Source organism: Callospermophilus lateralis, unplaced genomic scaffold (assembly GCF_048772815.1).
Source record: "Callospermophilus lateralis isolate mCalLat2 unplaced genomic scaffold, mCalLat2.hap1 Scaffold_86, whole genome shotgun sequence".
Taxonomy (NCBI): domain Eukaryota; kingdom Metazoa; phylum Chordata; class Mammalia; order Rodentia; family Sciuridae; genus Callospermophilus; species Callospermophilus lateralis.
Window position 1 is genome coordinate 5,358,928 of NW_027516693.1, and position 19,479 is coordinate 5,378,406.

General features: G+C 34.1%; 1 protein-coding gene across 1 annotated transcript in view; it reads right to left on the bottom strand.

Moving 5' to 3' along the window:
- Positions 1-2,044: 2,044 nt before the first annotated feature.
- The window catches only part of LOC143389132 (transport and Golgi organization protein 1 homolog), a 46,258-nt gene continuing 28,823 nt past the window's right edge, over positions 2,045-19,479 (bottom strand). Inside the window, exons 8-28 of the mRNA XM_077108517.1 lie at positions 18,498-18,519; positions 17,495-17,583; positions 17,185-17,262; positions 16,988-17,098; positions 15,690-15,761; positions 15,405-15,509; positions 14,641-14,763; positions 14,434-14,542; positions 13,354-13,409; positions 13,181-13,265; positions 12,871-13,009; positions 8,094-8,195; positions 7,178-7,238; positions 7,028-7,063; positions 6,884-6,951; positions 6,673-6,773; positions 6,352-6,489; positions 5,509-5,577; positions 5,329-5,405; positions 3,550-3,712; positions 2,045-2,539 (exon numbers count right to left, since the gene is read on the bottom strand). Of these exons, the coding sequence (XP_076964632.1) occupies positions 2,226-2,539; positions 3,550-3,712; positions 5,329-5,405; positions 5,509-5,577; positions 6,352-6,489; positions 6,673-6,773; positions 6,884-6,951; positions 7,028-7,063; positions 7,178-7,238; positions 8,094-8,195; positions 12,871-13,009; positions 13,181-13,265; positions 13,354-13,409; positions 14,434-14,542; positions 14,641-14,763; positions 15,405-15,509; positions 15,690-15,761; positions 16,988-17,098; positions 17,185-17,262; positions 17,495-17,583; positions 18,498-18,519 (2,118 nt within the window). The 3' untranslated portion in view covers positions 2,045-2,225. The remainder of the gene's footprint in view (positions 2,540-3,549; positions 3,713-5,328; positions 5,406-5,508; positions 5,578-6,351; positions 6,490-6,672; positions 6,774-6,883; positions 6,952-7,027; positions 7,064-7,177; positions 7,239-8,093; positions 8,196-12,870; positions 13,010-13,180; positions 13,266-13,353; positions 13,410-14,433; positions 14,543-14,640; positions 14,764-15,404; positions 15,510-15,689; positions 15,762-16,987; positions 17,099-17,184; positions 17,263-17,494; positions 17,584-18,497; positions 18,520-19,479) is intronic.

Below are 19,479 nucleotides of genomic sequence, written 5' to 3' on the forward strand. Positions count from 1 at the left end.
AATATTTCCTCCCAATCTGTTGCCTAATTTTTGAAAATAGGATTATTTTAATTTAGTCTCCTTTATTCTGATTATTAGTATTTATTTATTTATTTTAAAATATTTTTTTTAAGTTTTAGATAAACACAATATCTTTATTTTATATTTATGTGGTGCTGACGATCGAACCCAGTGCCTTGTGCATGCTAGGCGAGCACTCTACCACTGAGCCACAACCCCAGCCCTGATTATTAGGAACTCAAACACAATTTGCTGGAGAGGACTTCTAAAACTTTTGAGATACAAAAGTATAATTAAATCAAGGGACAGTATTCTCTCACAACCAGTATATGGGCAGCTACCTTGGGCTTTGCTATAGAAGTGGTACAATCAGATGGATGTAAGGAGAGGCAACTATGGGTGGGTTCAGAACTGCTCAGATAAACTACGTAGAACGCATTATAGCTTACTAATAGAATAAATACCAAAAAAGCTTTAGAGGGAAAACTACTGTTGCTTTGAATAAAAAAATAAATCTGCCTTTCCTTGAAAATCTATCTTCCTAGCTGACATCACCTTTATTTAAATGCTATTTTAAAATTAGAAGTTATAGTAACTTCAGCATTGCCTTGTGTCCTGTAGAGGTTGAAAGATACATTCAAAATTGGTGTTTGTGACTTAAATTTTATTTTACATGGTTAAAAATGGCATAAGCTATTATATGGTTTTCTCTTACACACAGCTGCTGCTTCTGATATTAAATGGAGGCTATGTGGATTGAATTCTTCCTAACGGACTCAAATTCTTTTTGATTCTGAGTCATCTTCAGTAGTTTAGAGATGTTGTTTCACACAGATTTTGTTTCACACTGAAGCTTTTGCCCCTATTTTGAGAATACATAGGGGACATAAAAAGAACAATGATATGTTCTAGGTTTCAACAATCCTATTACTTTCTAGAACTTTAAAGAATGGAAGAATATGGTGTAGCAGTAAACAAAAGTACCAGGCTTTTATAAATTTATTTAAATCTTAAACCTCTTAAAATGTACTGTTAAAATTGCTGTAATTAAAATTACAGCTCTGGAGAGCTAGTTCTTAGAAACATGTTTTAAAGACAGTAGTTACAGATTCAGGACTTGCTTTAATTGATCTTTAAATAAAATATATTTGAGTATCTTTAAAAAAAAGAATTTAATTCAGCCCATAGTTGCTGATTAAAGACATTGTAAGCCTTAGAGTTTCATTCATTCTTTCTCAGAGGATTATACTTTTCTAATTTTTTATTATCAAATTTCTTGAAAATCAGTGGCAAGGTATGGGAAAGAGAAGAGTGTGTGTATGTATATTTTTTAAAAGAAATTTCCTTATTTTTTATAGACACAACATACCACCCTATATTTTACTGTTATAATGCAATAATGGCAAAAGCAGTAGAACTTCAGGTCAAACAACTCTTGCTACTAATGTAAACTCATTCTCAGAAAACCATTCTTACATGGACAGTGGTTAGAAAAAAGTACATGAATGTGCTACAAAAATAGAGCCACGAGACTTCTCACAAGTAAAAGAAATTCCTCTGTATAAATCCACAGTTGACCAAGGTCCAGCCTCCTTAACAGTGAGCAACAGGAAATATGCTGCCAAGTCACCATCTTCAGTTCTGAGAGTGAGTTTACATGCTTCCCCAAAGGCACAAAGTCTCATGACAATCCAATAAATCAACAGACACTTGGAAAATATTAATAAACAATTTTTATGAACTATTACAACAAAGAACTTCAGCAAGAAGGAAAATGAAGTTTATGATCTTTGAGTAAACATTTTTGGCGTAACAGTCTCTGCGACCAGATATTTAAAGAGAAAAATCAAGCTTATAAAACACCATTTCTCTGTTATCAACTGGAATACACTAAAAATAGGATAATGGAAATACATGTTCTTAAAGCATTTCCACAGGAAATGTCCATAATTATGACATTCTAAATCATTTAGCAATTGTGTATGCTACATTAACTAAAACAAAGTTTTCCTTATTGCACATGTTAAAGTTGGAAGGATACTCTAGTTTAAGTGGGGGATATTTAGGGGGAAAATATTTTGGCTCCAAATGTATACTGCGCCAAGGCAGCTTCATTCTAAAAACATAAACCATTTAAAATAAACTTTTATATTTTGAAGCCAATAATCCTTCAACACAATGAATAGTTCATAGTCCACTTTCTGACTAAGTGTCAGAGGTTAATTTTATGGGCCCTGTTTTAAGGCCTGTGAACAGCCCTCACTACTCTGAGAATCAGGTGTAGGTGGAGGCTCATCTTTAAAGCCTGAAGACATTAAGTCTTTTGCAGCAGGTGGTGGCCCATAGTCTTGGGGACCATGAGTTGGAGGTGGTAATGGGGCACCAGGAATGAAGTACTCTCTTGGGTCAAATGAGCCTAAAGGTCTAAATGGTGCAGGTCCTGGAAAAAAATCATGAGGGTCAAAAGGCAAATCCCGTTGTTCAGGTGTAACACCTGTTGCATATTCTCTGAAGCCTATTGGTGGACGCATACCAGGACCTGGAAAATAAAAAGGAAGTTATGTAAATACCCAGAAATTTCTGAACTTGGGTGATTTCAAGTATGTTAATATAGTCTTTAATTTCTCCCAAGCCTAGAACATCAACTGGTGAACATCCTGACTTGCCAGATGAGGCAAACTGAAATGGAACAATTTTAGGTTACAGCCTGGCCAACCAGCCATGAAGCAACATATTAAGGATTTAAACATGGCTCTACCTAGCTCCAGGCTTATCTTTTTTCTTTCCCTACTATATAATTGCAAAATTATTTCTATCTCACAAGAGCTCCATTTATATTTGAAAGTACTATATTACCATGACAAGATGATAGATTATGAAATAAGAACTTTCCTACATCAAAGAAATTTTGATAAAAGGAAATCCCACTATTTATTACTGTATCCATTAAAAATTCATGAAGTATTTCAGCATGGACTTTACACATGCCATCAGAATCAAGGTGCATGCCCTCCTGGAAAAGGCCTTCCACAGCCACCTAATTAAATCAGCAACATTTATTAGGTCACTGTTAAATCCTCCTCTTTAACACTTCCCTCTGACTTTTCTCAAGGTAAGGAGGGTTTGACTTTTCCTTTTCTATATTCTATAACCTACTGCTTATGCTTCCATTATGGGTGATTACAAACTTTATGCTATAGGATTTTCATATCTGTGACAAAATTTTAAGTTATGGCATGTGTCTCATCCACCTTTCCATCTATTGCAGTGCATATCAACATATTTTCAACAAACATCTGCAGAAGTAATATTTCTGGCTTTTCTCTATATAGCCCCTTATCCTTGTCTATGAGATAGCTATTGCCTATCTCAGTATAAGATTATGTAGTGTCCCATATGTCCCAGAAAACTGGAGGAAAAGTTAAAATGTACTCAGCTGTATTCTTTCATTGTTAAGACCTGAGATAGCAACCAACTGTTTTAGCAAGCAATAGAAATGAAAGATGAATGTGATTTATAAGTCAATCACTACTGTTCAGATCATCATACCAAATGGTGAAGGAATTGGCCGAGGCCCAAAAGGCCCACCGAGCTGAAATGGCGGTCCATACCAAAAGGGAGGTGGTGGAGGCCGTCCCATCGGGGGTCCCACAGGGGGGCCCATGAAGGGTACCCCTGAGAAAGGAGGGGGCACTTTAATAGCCATATTAACCTGAAATTTAAGATTTGAAAGCAGTTAAAAGTTTTAAAATTCCTATGTATTAAGACAAAGTACCAACACCGATAAAAGCTAAAACCCCAAACAGGCACCTGTTCAGAGAACACCATCAGTGCAACAAAACTCTACCCACCCCTCCTGTGTATTCCCACTGACAGCTTACAGAAGTTAGAAGGATTCCACAAGAGGGAGCAGTTTGTTACTGATTATATCTGCACAGGAAAGGGAAACGGGCAAGAGGACTGACAGAGGTTATTAACAGAGGTGATTTCTGACCAGTATGTCATGCTGTATTCACTACAACCTATTTCAAAGGGAGTCCCCCCCTTCCCCATCACTTCCCTTTCATCACAATAGCTCATTATTTCCATATTAAGAATGAACAGAAAAAAATGAAAAATCCATTCCCTACCCATGTAATAATAGCTACTATTCAGAGTATCTTCAGTAAGTCTTTCATATATTATTCAACCTCTGAGATCTTTAAGTAGACTGTCTTGTTTTAAATAAGAGGGAACAAAAGTAAATGGATTATCATAATTTGTTGAAGGCCACACTGCATATTAAAGGATCTCAATCCCAGGTTTGCCTCCAAGCCATGCTTTCCCCACCTCTACTCCTCTCTAACAACGGGTCTTTGCTCTCTTTTAAGTCTTCTACTACAAAGGGGTTTGGGGGTCTTATCTAAGCTGCCCTTAGATTGCTCCAAAGATGTATATTCCTGGAGTATGTATATACTGGAACTTGAGAAGTATTTTCCAACACAATGCTATATTCACAAATTAGGAAGACAAGGCTTTAATATTTACTTTCATTTACTGTACACCATTTGAGATATTGATTTATCATTTCCTATGAGTAGTGGGTTTGAAACTAAACAATTAAAAATTCATTTTATTATAGAGCTGCAGAAGACCTACCAGATATAATAGCAACACAGTTACAAAAGAATGCACTTATGTGAACAAATGAGAACATTGCTTGGGACTGGCTCAAGAGGTCATTTCAGATTATCATTGTTGCACTGAAACAGTATTTCACTTTCAGAAAATCTGATACCAATCTAATTCAAATCACTCAAAATAGGGTTTGCACAAATGGAGGAATTCTTAAATAGCATTCTTCCAAACAAAAGTAAAAATGATGAATTATATAATTTATAATGAATTTACTTTGCCTTAGAACATTCAACACAAAACACCATATAAAGTTAGAGTGATAACTTTTCACATTCTGTAGTTCATTATAGTTATACACACTTAAGCCACATTTCCAAGTTAAGGAGAAAAGTAAGTTCAATATTGCATGCCGTTTAAAGCAAACAAGATCAGTGTCATGCTCTGAATAAGCCTTCCCAGAAATGCACAGAATAAAACCCAATTCAGTTCTCAACCTCTAAGTACTTACTCCAACTGGATGCTCAGTCAAAGAAGTAATGGTAGAAACTGAGAGGGTGTCAGGTTCTTGGGGAACAGTTTGCTTTTGCTTTTTACAAAACAAATGGGATAGTACAAATAGAACACAAAGAAGGATAAAGCAAAGAGCAAGTACTGTAGGAAAGCTACATGTTCCTGCACAAGCACGTGATTCACAGTAACTACAGAACTTACCTTGCCCTCATCCATCACCTTAGCTGGAGAAGAACTTCTGGAGCTGCTGTTCATGTGAGCTGGACCACATCCTGGGTCTGTTAGAGATCAAAGAATGGATTCAGACTTATTCTAACATGAAAAGAATAAAAATCCTGCATCCACAATTACAGATTCTTTGAAATTACTTGGTCTCTTTACCAGAGGCAACGGGTTTCCCAGATGCCTCAGAAGACCATTGAGTACGAGGTAAAGGTCCATCCATTGACCCTTGCGAAAGAAAGATCAGAACCCTTGTATGTATTTTTCAGAAGAAATAAACCACTGGTGGACAGGTCAGGGTTCAACAATAACTAGAAAGCAACATTAAAAATGGGTTGGCCAGGGGTTGGGATCGTAGCTCAGTTGTAGAGTGTTTGCCTAGCATGTGTGAGGCACTGGGTTTGATTCTCAGCACCACACCATCTACAATTAAAAATATTTTTTAAAAAAAACGGGTTGCCCAATACGTAAATCACAATTTATGAAGAGACTTAAGTAAAATAAAGAACTGCCTTGGGTTGATAGAACAGCAAATTAATACGTACTGGTCCTAAACTTTAAGCTATAGACTTGAAGTATGTGTAGGTTGGCTTTTCTTTAGTCTGTATAACCTGACTTCCAATCTTATCAAGACTACAGTCCTATTTAGAATTGGAAATAAGACTCAGTATTTCATATTGGAAATATGTATGCCACATAAAGTTTAAGGCTACTTTTATAATATTTGGGAAAGGAACACCATAGAGATTTAATTTAAAGATAAAGGTTTACACTTCACAGTGTAAAATTTAAAAGAAAAAAACAATACAGGGACCTCCAGGAAAAAAAAATGTTTTCTATTCTAGAACAGATTTTACAGAAAACATTCATTAAGATAAAGTAAGAAATCATCTTCTATATATTGTACAGGCCCAAATTCTATGTTTTCATTAGAATATTCAAAAGGGAAAAAAAACCAAAACCTTGAAGCAGTTTACTATAAAGCAACATGTGAATGCTCACCAAATCCATTTCTAGGCATATCTCTTTGATTAAGAGTAGCAGAAGGAGGTCTCCCAGCTGGCTCTGCTGTCAGTGGAGGGGAACATTCTCCACCACTCACGGGGGATGGACCAAAAGAGCCATTATGGCTCAGTGGACCTAAAGATAACAATGCCGTGTTACTACTTTAAGGCAGCCTTCTCCCTGACACCAACCCCCACACCTCCCGCTTTAGCAAATCATTCAGATTATTTCATAACCATTACACACAGAAATAAAAAGTAATTTACATACATTCTGCACCAAGAAATAAAATTGCTCCTTTTACAAAGTGCCCCCTACCTCTCCCAGGAGGATTTTGTAAATTTGGTCTCCCCGGCATTGGTTTTACAATCACAGGTTCATATTGCCGCATTGCCATCTTTTGGGTCATTTCCAGTAGTCTTGAATATTGAGAAAGAATGGGCTGAATTATGAAACAGCAATCATAGATAATATCTAGCATAACCTTAAAACACTATAAAACATACAGTAAGATATAAAAATTACATACTTCTGTCTCAAATTAGCAGCTTCCCTTTTCTCTTCAGCTATAGCTCTTTCTGCAGAACGAGCTTTGAGCTATTAAAGAGAAAATATTCAAATTCAGTTGCGGTAGGCTATGCAAAAAATAAAGAAAAGGGGGAAAAAATCTTACCCAATTATCATGAGCTTTCTTCTCATGCATAGCAATCTGAAAAAGACAACGCATTAAAAAAATGTTTTTAGGGACTCATTATAATAGCCTATAATTGTCTGTATTAGATATCAAAGAATTCTGCAACTACAGGACAGTATTAATTACTACCTGGTTTTTAAATGAGCGCTTGGTTTTCTGTAATTCTTCTTCCATCTCTTCAATTCTCCGCCTAAGAATTACATCATTGAATAAAATTTGAAACATTCTGACCATTTTCCCTTTATTCCATCAGCTACACTTTTAAAGACTTTTATCATACATAAGAAAAACATTTCATAGTTATATGAATCCAGTGTGATCAAAACTAATACTACAGGCCAGGTGCAATGCCACATGCCAGTAATCCCAATGATTGGGAAGCTGAGACAGCAGGATCACAAGTTAGAGGTCAGTCTCAGCAATTAAGTGGGAACCTATGCAACTGAGACCCTGTCTCAAAGTAAAAAAAAGGTCTAAGGATGTAGCTCAGTAGTAAAGCACCAAAAATAAATAAATAAATAAATAAATAAAATAAAAACCTAATACTAATAACTTTTTTATCATTTAATTGCTAGAGATTCTGAATTGATGAATTATAATTTCCTTAACTGTTCATCAGTGTGTTCTCAAGTAATTCTGCTAGAAATATCTTCCTCCTTAAAACTTTTTTTCTTTTTTTCAAATTATATCCATAGAAGATTTCCAAGGTCTATCAAATGCCACACTTTTGTGGGTCTTGATATAACACACAGCAAACTGATTTCTTAAAGAATTACTACAACATACAAAACCCCCAGAACTGTTTGCATTGACCAAGTTCCCTATGGTCTTGCCCATTGGGTACAAGTAAATTTTTGTTAACATTTTTCATTTGTTAAGTTGAAATCTATTTTTTCTCCTGTGTGAATTGAATGTGTTCATATTCTCTTGTTATTTATACTTCCATGCTATTTTCTTCTATCTACATAGTGTAAAAAAAAGATTAAAAAGAAAGCTAACACTAATTCATTAGACATTGACACCCTCCTTTAGAAACTGAACTCACTTGTAATTTTTAACTTCCTGTACAGCGGAAACCACCTTTTCATCTGCAGCTGACAGCTGCTGCTCTTTTTCTAGTCTCTCACATTTTTCTTGACTCAGTTTCCTAAAATAAAGCCAGTTATCAAATCAAAAGTTTCTCTTTGTGAATATCACTTCCCACAATTCTATAAAATGCTTAGGCACATAAAATAGGAATTCAAACCTGCAATTTCATAAATCAAACTCTGGCAAATCACTTACATTTTCTAACTTCTCCTCTTAATTCTCTACTTACCAGTAAATAAAATAAATTTGAAAACAACATGTGCCCCAAGGGCAAGTCTCCTGTGTGTAAGATAATAAAAACTCACTTTACTTCAATGTGGAAGATCAGGACTGATAAACCTAACATAATTAAACATATTAGGATAAAGCAGGGGATAATTCTTTTCTCGTTTCTGCCATGGGTAGGACACTAAGTATATCTTTGTCATGGAGGAACTCTTTTCTCAATCCAAGACTGGTACCATAATAAAGATATAGTCAGTCAAAGAAAAAATCTTCTAGAATATATCTTTTAGCTATGCAATTAACCACAGAACATTTTTCACACTTTAGATATCTATTTCAAAAGAAATGTAAATTAAGCAAAAAGACAAATCTGAGTTTTGATAATGTCTATCAACCAGAAAAAGAGGCCAAACTGACCCACTATCAGAGTATTATCTACTGACAAGTTTTAACTCTGATCATAAAACTCAAGATGTTCATCTACTGACACAAAGGTAGCCACATTTAATGATTTAAAAAATACTATTTTCTGCTATCCTTGTACTACTTTAGCCATAGTTCCAATTCAAAAGATAATTAACTTGAAACTTAATCTTCCATAAATCAGAAGAACTGCAGTAAAAAAGGATTACTGATACCAAATAGAAAAAGGGGATTATATATTCTTATATAGCTTCTAATTTAATTCTTCAGCAAGTATTTTATGAGTGGCTATAATATACTAGTTACCTTGTAAGATGCTAAAGAATAAAAGAGCTCACTGTTTCAGGTATAAATGATGCCTAAAGGAATATAATAATTTTCCCCACTGGCTTAAGAAGGAACATGGAGAAAACTGAATCTTGAAGAAAAGAGAGAATTTTGTTTCCAATTATCAAAGAGTTATTCTGAGAGCACTAAGAACAATCAAAACATCTTTATAAGAATATAAAATTGTGTTTGAAGGGATCCAAGCTAAAAAGTCAGTGAAGATATATGTATGTGGCCAAGATCCATTAGAAAAAGGAATCTCAGAATTACAAGTAAGGCTGTCACTTTAAGGTAATTTTCTCCTATTGAAGATAACACAAAGATATGAGTCTGAACCAAGCCTTCATTAAATTCCTGGGCTTAGAGGAAAAAAGAGGCTACCAATAAAGGGACCCTTAATAAAAGCCCTAGCCTTTGAGTTTAGATTAGAAAGTACTGCACACTTAAGTGATGAACAGGCAAAAAATCTAAAAGGAACAATACTGAAACATTGAAAAGACAAGTCATTTTTGAATTATCTTAATTGCTGACTAAGTTTAAAATGACAATCTTACTCAAGTAACCTCAACACTTTTCTATAAGAAGATAACTTCGTCTTAGTCCTCAAATTTCATCTATCATTATCACAACAATGTTGGCCAATCAAAACTGACCAGGCACTTCATAAGACAAAATTCTGTGAGAAAAAATCCCACAGAAAAGGAAACCACCAAATGGGGTTATCCGCACATGTTTTAAAATCACTGTGCTTTATATAGTCAAAAAAGTAAAGTCAAGATTATGAATTTCAGGGCTGGGAATATAGTTTAGTTGGTAAAGTGCTGCCTTGCACGCACAAGACTCTGGGTTCAAACACCAGCACCACAAAAGAGGAAAAAAAAAAGATCACGAATTTTGTCAAAGGATTAGAAACTATAAAACCAAGAAATAGTTGGGTGTGGTGACCTACCTACAGTCAAAGATACTCAGGAGGCAGAGGCAGAATTATGAGATTAAAGATAGCTTGGAAAGCACTAAGACCCTATTCCCTTATGAGAAAGAGCAAGGAGTCTGGGGAGGTAGCTCAATAGTAGAGCACATGGCTCAAGGTCCTGGGTTTGAGCTGTAGTACTGAAATAGGACTGGGGTTGTGGCTCAGTGGTGAAGCACGAGCCCCAGATGTGTGGGGCACTGGGATCAGTCCACAACACCACATAAAATAAATAAAATATTGTGTCGAGTTGGGGATGTGGCTCAAGCGGTAGCATGCTCGCCTGGCATGCGTGCGGCCTGGGTTCAATCCTCAGCACCCCATGCAAACAAAGATGTGGTGTCTGCCAAAAACTAAAAAATAAATTTTAAATTCTCTTTCTCTCTCTCTTAAAAAAATCCTCTAAAAAATAAAATATTGTGTCTATCTACAACTAAAATAATATTTTAAACCCTGAATTTTTTAAAATCCAAAACTCAATGAATGATTTTAGCAGCAGATTTGGGAAGTAAAATAAATCCTAGCGCTTTTAAGACAGGTCAGAAGAAAATATCCAGAAGAAGTAAATCCAGAATGTAGGAGGCAGGGGAAATCAAATTCTAATATGCATTATTATAATCAGAAGAGAGAATGAGGTAAAATCAACATTTAGAAAAAGACTCGAAAATTCAAGAAGTGTTTAATGGTCCCAAGCAACATAACTGCAAGAGGAAAAGTGGGTGGGGTGGGGAAAACTACACCTAGGCACTTCCCAATACAACTGTTATAAAAACAGAGAAAGGACTACAGAAACTAGGGGAGGGATAAGACCAAACAACAATGACAATGGACTCCTTAAAGAAAAATTAATTGAATATTTTTAAATTGCTAAAACTAAGTAACAGTCAAAATTCAGTAGCCAAAAGAAAGATCCTTTAAAAATGGAAACTGGTTTTAACTCTAATCATGAAGTTCATGTCAACCTAATACAGATTATAAAGGTAGCAATATTTAGTGGATAAAATACTATTCTCTGTTTATCCTTGTACTACCTTTGATACACTAATCAAATCTATCATTAAAGGACAATGTTCAAATAGAATGAAAATAATTTCAAATAAGAAACCAACAGTGTAGAATGCAGAACTACAGAAACTTTAAATATGTCTATAAATTGAATGAATGTCTTGTGGAGTTCACAGTATATGAAGTACTAACATACAATGCCACAACAGTTACCTGATTCAGGAGCTACTTAAAGCCCATAAAAAGAAAATAATAAACCTATTAATCTATGTCAGGTTTTAATTAAATCCAGAATATATACCATGGCCTTTAAATTATGAGAAGATGAATAAAATTATAATTATATAATTATAATTCCATTATAATTTATGATTACAACAAGCTTATACAGGGGATGAAGAAAATAATTAAAAATATTTAAACTATTAAAAAGGTACAAGGAAGAAAAAAAGAACAGGTCATCAAATAGAAAGCAAATTCTTCATAAACCACAGGCACATATTGACATGGATAGACTTATATTTTAGAAAGTCCACTCAAGCGGCTATAGAGAAAACTACTAAGAATTTGAAATAAGTTATATACAAATATAAAAAATGGAGAATGAAGACAGATGATCTAGGTTAGAAACAGAAAAGATGACACAGGCATGAACTAACATAGTACCTAGGGATGAGTAAAAAGAGTACAAACCACAGATGATGACTGAATGAATTTTGGAGGAGTTGAAAAAAATAGTGCTACAATTTAATTGCATTACAAAGAAAATTAATTGCCATTTAGGTCATTCAGATTACTAGTAGGGACAGAGAAAACAAGTGTTCTTTTAAAAAAAAAGTGATAAAATGAGAAATGCTTCTTTGAAACAGGCCAGGAATTTAGAACTGGCCTGAACAAAAATTTGAGATTCTAAAAAGGTCGCTTGGAGATCACAGAATTATAGAAAAGTTAATGGAAAGGTTTCAATATTTAATGCATTAATTAGGCAACAGAAGTCAAAATACCTAAAAATAGTTAGGTCTGTAAGAAGGTCAGTCTTTGCTTTACAAGATATATATACCGAAGAGTAAAATCAGGTGCAAACAAATAAAATCTGACACAACCAATTTTTAGAGAATTCAAGTATTTTTGTGGATTAAAAACTTCAAATGAACTTTCAAAAAATAACTAGCTCCACACTAAGAAGATTAATATATAAATATATACTAAAAACAAGTACTTCTGTAATCATAACTCCTAAGGTCCTTGCCACAGTTCCATTTTGTGTGAACATCTGAGATATTCAAGTCCAAAACTTGTACCATCAATAAGTAAATATTATTCCTTTTTGAAGTTTTTATTCTACTAAAACATGTCATTCCAAATCACTCAGTATTTTTAAAGGTCCAGAGTTAGAGATATAAGTTCAAAACATTAGAATTACATAACTGATCACAATGAAAGGTACTTAAAATAAATAGGGGGATCATAGAAAGAGTCTAGAACTTTGAGAGGTATTTCCACATCAGTGACTGTTAAAACCATTTTACCACTTCCTGCCTTCATATGAATTTGACAATTGATTACAATGTCCTCACAGCCTTAGTTTATGGTTCCAACTACATCAGGACTCTTAAGACTGATGGTGGAAAGAAAAATGCAACTTATAGGAAACAAAACACAAAGGAAAAAAGACAAATCTCTACTTATTAAAACTAGAAGAAATTGTAAATAATCTTAAGAAAAGATAAAATTATCTATTAGTTCACACAGTGATAACAATAACAAACAATGAAAATCTTACTTTTGTAGTGCCATCTCATCTTTCTGGTAGAGTTCATTTAAAATCTCCACTTTCTGCCTTAGAGTTTTGCATTCCTCTTCCAGTACAACTTTAGAAGACTGTAGTGAATTGCACTCACCTTCTAATTTCTTTATTTGGTCTGTAAAGGATAAAACAGCTTATCTCTATATGTGTACAAGGACTTAAGAACTTGTTTGAGGGAGTAGTGCCAAGAAAAGTAAGAAGTATGAAAGCAAGAAGCCATTCTTTATCTTTCCAATAAAATTTTAAGTCTTTCCAACATGGCAATTTCTTCTCAAGAAGAACCCACCTTCTAGATTTGTGGACATCGAGGCTCTTAGCTTAGGTTGTAAAAGTTTTAGATCCTCTTCAACTACTGATATTGTAGTTTGTGTCTAAAAATTGCAGAAAAGAGAGGTATTCTTAAAAGTGAGGCACAGGAAGAATTCACAGGCACTATGGGACTCTTACAAAGAACTATACCCGAGAGACATCCATCATCTGCTTAATTTGATCTTTGATCTTCTCATTCCGATCACCTAAAAACAAAAGACTTTAGCTTTTTCTTTCCTTACTTTTAACTCTATATTCTCCTAACTTCCCCAAACAAAATAATGATTGTGTTCAAACACCAGAAGAAAAAAAATCAATTAAATAACTAAACTGATTAGACTAATGACTTTTAAGAGAATTGCAAGCTTAGATTTAAAAAAAAAGAGAGAGAGAGAGGTGAATTTCAGGCTGGGGTTGTGGCTCAGTGGTAGAGTGCTCACCTAGTATGTGTGAGGCACTGAGTTTGATCCTCAGCATAAAAATAAATAAAAGTACTGTGTCTGTCTTAAAAAAAAAAACAAAAAAAGGTGAATTTCTAGTTTGCACAACTAAAATGTTATCTATGCTATTCTTGTAAGATAAAAGCTTTTCTTCTCTCTCACATGGGCAAGTAAGTGTCTTATTTAGAAAGATTCAATCCTCTGTTTTCTCCCTGAATCTACTACCAGGTGTGGTTTGAAATACTTGCAATGTAAGCAATATCCAACTTGGGAGAAAAAATCTGGAAATATTTTCCTCATCAGTAAACACTGTTACACTCCCTCTCTCTAGCTTTCTGATAGTCTCTAGCCTCTGTTCTCACAGCTTTATTTTATGGTTCCAACTACCTCCGGACTTTTAAGACTCACTGTGGACCTTAAAACCACAGAGCCATAGAGATGATGAGTATCAAAATCAACTATCATCTGCATAAGTTAAGAAACAAATTTCTCTTACTGTACAATGTTCAATACTTAGAGGTATAGGATCTGACTATTGTAGCTGCAGTGTACTTACTAGTTTTCAATGGGATAGAAAAAGTCAGTGTTCTTCACATGCCTATTGCTACATTATACCCCAGCAACCCACCTCTGCCAATGCAACAGACATATCTATAGATCCAGTGATATGTGTCTACAACCCTGAAGCTTAAGAAGAAAATCAGCCAGCTGAAAAGTGGCATCTGTATAAATACTTAATTAAAGAAAGGAAAGCAAAAAAAGGATTCAACCTCGCTGAGACTGATCTTACCTGCTACCTCTCCGTTGGTTAATTCATCCGACTCATCTTCTCTATTTTGATCCTCAGATTCAGATTCACATTGTAACCGATTCAACTGTGTGATATAATTAGTCAAAGCCTAGAAAAGAAGCAAAAGGTTGGAATACTCTCGATTTTAATTCAGAAGATTTCAGGAGAATTCATGAGATGAAACATGTTTTTGGAGTATAAATTTACATTAATAGTATCATCTTTGTGATTAAGAGCTACAAGTAAATCTTTCTGGGTCTTCTCAAATGATTTGATTTGTTCACTGAGCTCAGCGTGTGATGTACTCCAGTCTTTGACTTCCTGCTGCAACTGAAAAGTCAAAACACATGAATTCCTATGGGTTAGGGAGGGGTTTCTGCACTGGATACATCAGGACTACAAGACTTAGACAAAGAAATAGAGAACCATACTCCTTGGTGGCCTGCCTCAATCGAGGGGGTTGAGACCTTGGTTAAGGAAGAGGGCAGAGTGGCCCCAAATCTCATAGCTACAGTAAGAACATCAGAGCTCTCAGGAAGTTGACCCTGTTTATTGCATTCCCCAGAAAATTGCTGCCAATTCAAATAATTTACCTCCAGCAGGAATGGCTGGGCACATATGACTGTCTCCTAAATTTAGACTCCTTATCATGTAATCTTCCCTTGGCCAGTGAATCAGTAACTACTCAAAAGAGGATCATAAAATACTTAATTTTCTGGTTTAAAAGTTTCTTTGAGGCTATGCAAGTTAATAACTGATTGACATTTGATAAGAAAAGCAATAATCCAAAGATCCAAAACAGATGGAGAACATATATATGCACTCAATTTAGGGAGCATGTTTAAACTTTGCATATCTAGAAAAGGTCCTACATGAATATTCCTTACCTCAGAAACAGATCCAAGAAAGATACAAGATAATGATATTCACTTCTCTAGTTTACATTATGTATGACATCAAATTTTTTTTACCTGCTCTTTCGTCTTCTTAAGCATGGTATTTTCTTTCTGAAGCTGACAGCATTCCAACTTCACCTTCTCTTCACGAAGCTTAGCTTCATTAAAGACAATTTGAAGCTAATGCAAAACACTACAGTTAGTGAATTAATTCCAAAGAAAAAACAAAGTTATACTTTCCCAAACCAGACATCATATAGTTCTTATTTTTTGCACATTTTAGCACACTTCAAATTTTTGGTCCGCAACAAAACTAAGATGTAGTATTAATATCCCGTTAGCAAGAGTTGGCAGCTTTACCTCTGAAAGTTCAGAAGTGTTCACTGAAATGACATCTTTAAGCTTCTCTATAGATTTCTTATTTTCCATTATCTGCCAGGTGAAAACAGAACACAAAATATGCATTAGGATTTCAGTAGAAATAGTGATATGTGTGTGTGTGTGTGTGTATGTGTGTGTGTGTGTGTGTACACACATATATATATACTAAAAAAGATAAACACAACAAAATATTTGTCAAGCCATCCCATTACATTTCAGATAAATGCAGGGGATCCAGCTTTGGACTAAGCAAAAAATTAAGAACTGAAAGAGATGAGGGAAAATGAAGTCATAAATATTTCATGGCATCCACAACCTTACTGTTTATGAGAAAACCAGAAAAAAAGGTCAAAGTATAGAAAATCATAATGCAATAATAAAATGCTTTAAAGCATAGAAAATTAATTAATTACTGTTTCAAATAAACCAGTTCAAATTACTAATTTTTCTCTAGTGATAGAGAAAAAAATTTCCGAAGATAATTTTTAAAATTTTCTTATCTGAAGTAAAAAATGATAAAATTTAAGGGAGAATAAACTAATCTCACATACAGAAGAATTCCAAAAAATTTATAAATATATTTGCTCCTTAAGGAAGTGGACATAACTCTGCAATCTTTGTTTGCAATGCCTGGGATTGAATCCTGACACTCATGCATGCTAGGCAAGTGCTCTACCATGAGCTGCATCCTGAGCTCGTAACTCTTCATACTTTAACTGTGGGCTGTGCATGGTAACTTCCAAAGAATATAATATGAAAAGGATTGGAAAGAATTTTTACTGTGGAGAAATCTGATAAATACTACCTCAGCTAGGTGATCAAGCTTACTTTGGGGTAGGATATTTCAGAACACACTCTCTACTATCTTTTGCAACTTTTATGTAATTACAGAAACTTATAGAAATTGAAAATGAAATATGTAAGTAAAAATTTTTTTAAGTACAGAAAATTGATTAATTCATTACTCTTTCAAGTAAAAAGTAAACAAATACTGTTCAATTGGACAATAGTTTTTTAGTTGATCTGCATGTTTCCAAGGGTAGAGCAAAGCAATATGAAAATTATCCAAGGTTGAGAATAAAAATATTTCCTAGGCCCATAAAAATAATTTATTATAGCAGTACTTAAAAGTTCCACAAAATGGGCACAGAAGTGGGTTCAACTTCCTTGACTCCTAATCTTACTTTAGTTAACAGCTGGACTAAGTTCAACTTAACCAATTTTACAAAATATTTCAAAAGCCAAATTATAGCAACACTTAGCAGCAAAACTCTTACCAAGTCGTGATTCTTAGCATTCTGTTCTCTTTCAGATTCTAACAAAACATGAAGACTTTTAGCTCTCTCATCCAGAAATTCTTTAGCTTTTTCAAGAAGCTTTATTTTATCCTGGGAAAAAAGGTGTCAAGATTACTCACTCATTACATTTACTTTTGAGTTTAGAATGTAATTCCCCCCTAAGAAGGGATTTTTACCTTATATTTAGTTGCTTCATCAGAAAGAATCATATTTTGTTTCATGATTTCTTGGATCTGTTTCTTTGATTCCTTCATCTATGTAAATAAAGCATTCAGAATTAAGATACACAAATTATAGTGCTACTATACAAGTTACTTCCAGACAAGTGACCCTTTCCAGAAGAATGTATACATATGACTGCTTAGAATTTGGATGATTTGTAGGAAATAATGAAATAAAAATTTTAAAATACGATTTTTAAATTAAAACAGGTAGACATGATTCAAGCTAGAACCAAGGGAGAAAGAAACAAAAAAATAATTATACCTTCTGTTCATACTTTGAAAATTTCTGTATCAGTTCTTCATCTTCTTTCATGAAATTGATTATCTTTTGGGCAATTTGCTGTTCAGTGACTAAAGAGGGGAAATACACAAGATTATTACAATCACTAAATGAAATTCAATTACTCAATCTACTAAAAGCAAAGACATGTTATATGGTACTATGAGGAAATACTTCTTAGCATAACTATTATGCTTTTAAAAAGCAATCTATGCTTATTAGCAATAAGAGTATAAAATTATTAAAATTTAAGAAAAATATAAGAACAATGATATTTTGCTGGGTGCGGTGGTGCATACCTGTAATCCCAGTGGCTCAGGAGGCTGAGCTAGAGGGATCCCAAGATCAAAGCCAGGCTCAGCAAGAGAAAGACAATAAGCAACTAAGTGAGACTTGGTCTCTAAATATAGGGGGTTGGGGATGTGGCTCAGTAGAGTGCCCCAGAGTTCAATCCCAGGTACCCCTCCCATCCAAAATGATATTTCAATTTAAGCTTATTTCACAGATGGGAAATACAGTAAAGTGTTGGAGCTTGATATTCCTCCCTTCTCAAAACACTTTCTTTTCAGAAAATGGAATCATTTAATTCTTTGCAAAAAAAAAAAAACAGAAATGAAAGCATACTGATACACATTACCATTCTTTAAATTATCTACTCAATTACTTAATGCATGATTAAATCATTAGCATAGAAATACTCTTCAAATGTAATACATCTGCATTACATCAATATTCAAAGGTAATCTGCCCCAAATTAAAACTAATCATCTCCCTATCCACAATTTGTTCCCCCTCTTTATCTCCTATCTCAGAGTTGGAACCATCATCATCTACTCTATTATCCATGCTAGCAACCTAGGAATAGTAAAATTTTCAGGAGTTAAAAAAGTAATAGACATTAAAAGTCACTGTATCTACTTCTAACATACATAAAACACACATCAAACACCAATACAATACAAGTTTAAAAAACCTAAAAATTTACCTTGATATACTCTATCTTTTACCTGGAAGAGAGGAAAAAAGATTAAATTTGATGTCAAACATCTGCTCAATAGAAACAGCATTCCTAAAACAACAGTCAGAATCATAACCAAGTGAGAATTTAATAACATTCTGGTTCAGGATAATAAATTTATAGAATTAAAAATAAGTAAAGGTTAACAAGCATTTTAAATTTAATTGGTAGTGATATTTCATAAATAGGCTCTGAAATAAAAACACTAAGATATGTACCTTATTTCACAGTAAAGATGTGTGTGTGTATGTGTGTCTGTGTGTGTGTGTACTCAAAATCATTTACTTGAGAATTCTAAATAACCAGGGTAAAGTCTAAAAACAATGACTATTCAAAAGGAATCTGAGGAAACAATACTAAAGGCATAATCTTTGTACTAAGATATGCCACTTTCACTCACCAGAAAACATCTTAGAACTCAATTTAAATTTGGCTATTGGCTGAATTTAGAAACTAAGAGGCTACATCATCTTATTTCTACAAACCACTAAATATATAGCAAGAAATCTGAAAGGGAAGACTGCTAGAAGAAAATGCACAAGCAACAAGAGAAATGACAATTAACATATTCTGGAAAGGACAAAAACAATCATTTCCTAAAGACAGCAATAAACTGCCTGATAATAAAACCTAAGCAGAAATTTTTAAAAAACATCACTAAATTTCTTTGTAACTTTGCATATACTTGTCCTTTCAAATGCTATAAATGGTGATGGGATACTCAGATGTGTCCATGGATCATCCATGGGATCTTCGTAATAGGAAATTGCATTCAGAAAACTCCAACACAGAAAGAAATGACATTTTTATAATGTCATAGCCTTGCAAACCTTTTATTCAAAATGACAACAGAGGAAAATGGGAAGTAGCATAAAAGCAGTCACCTAAGGAAGAGACTAAAACTCCAAAGTCAAATGTTGAAACTGAGGAGCAACAGCTAGGAACCAGA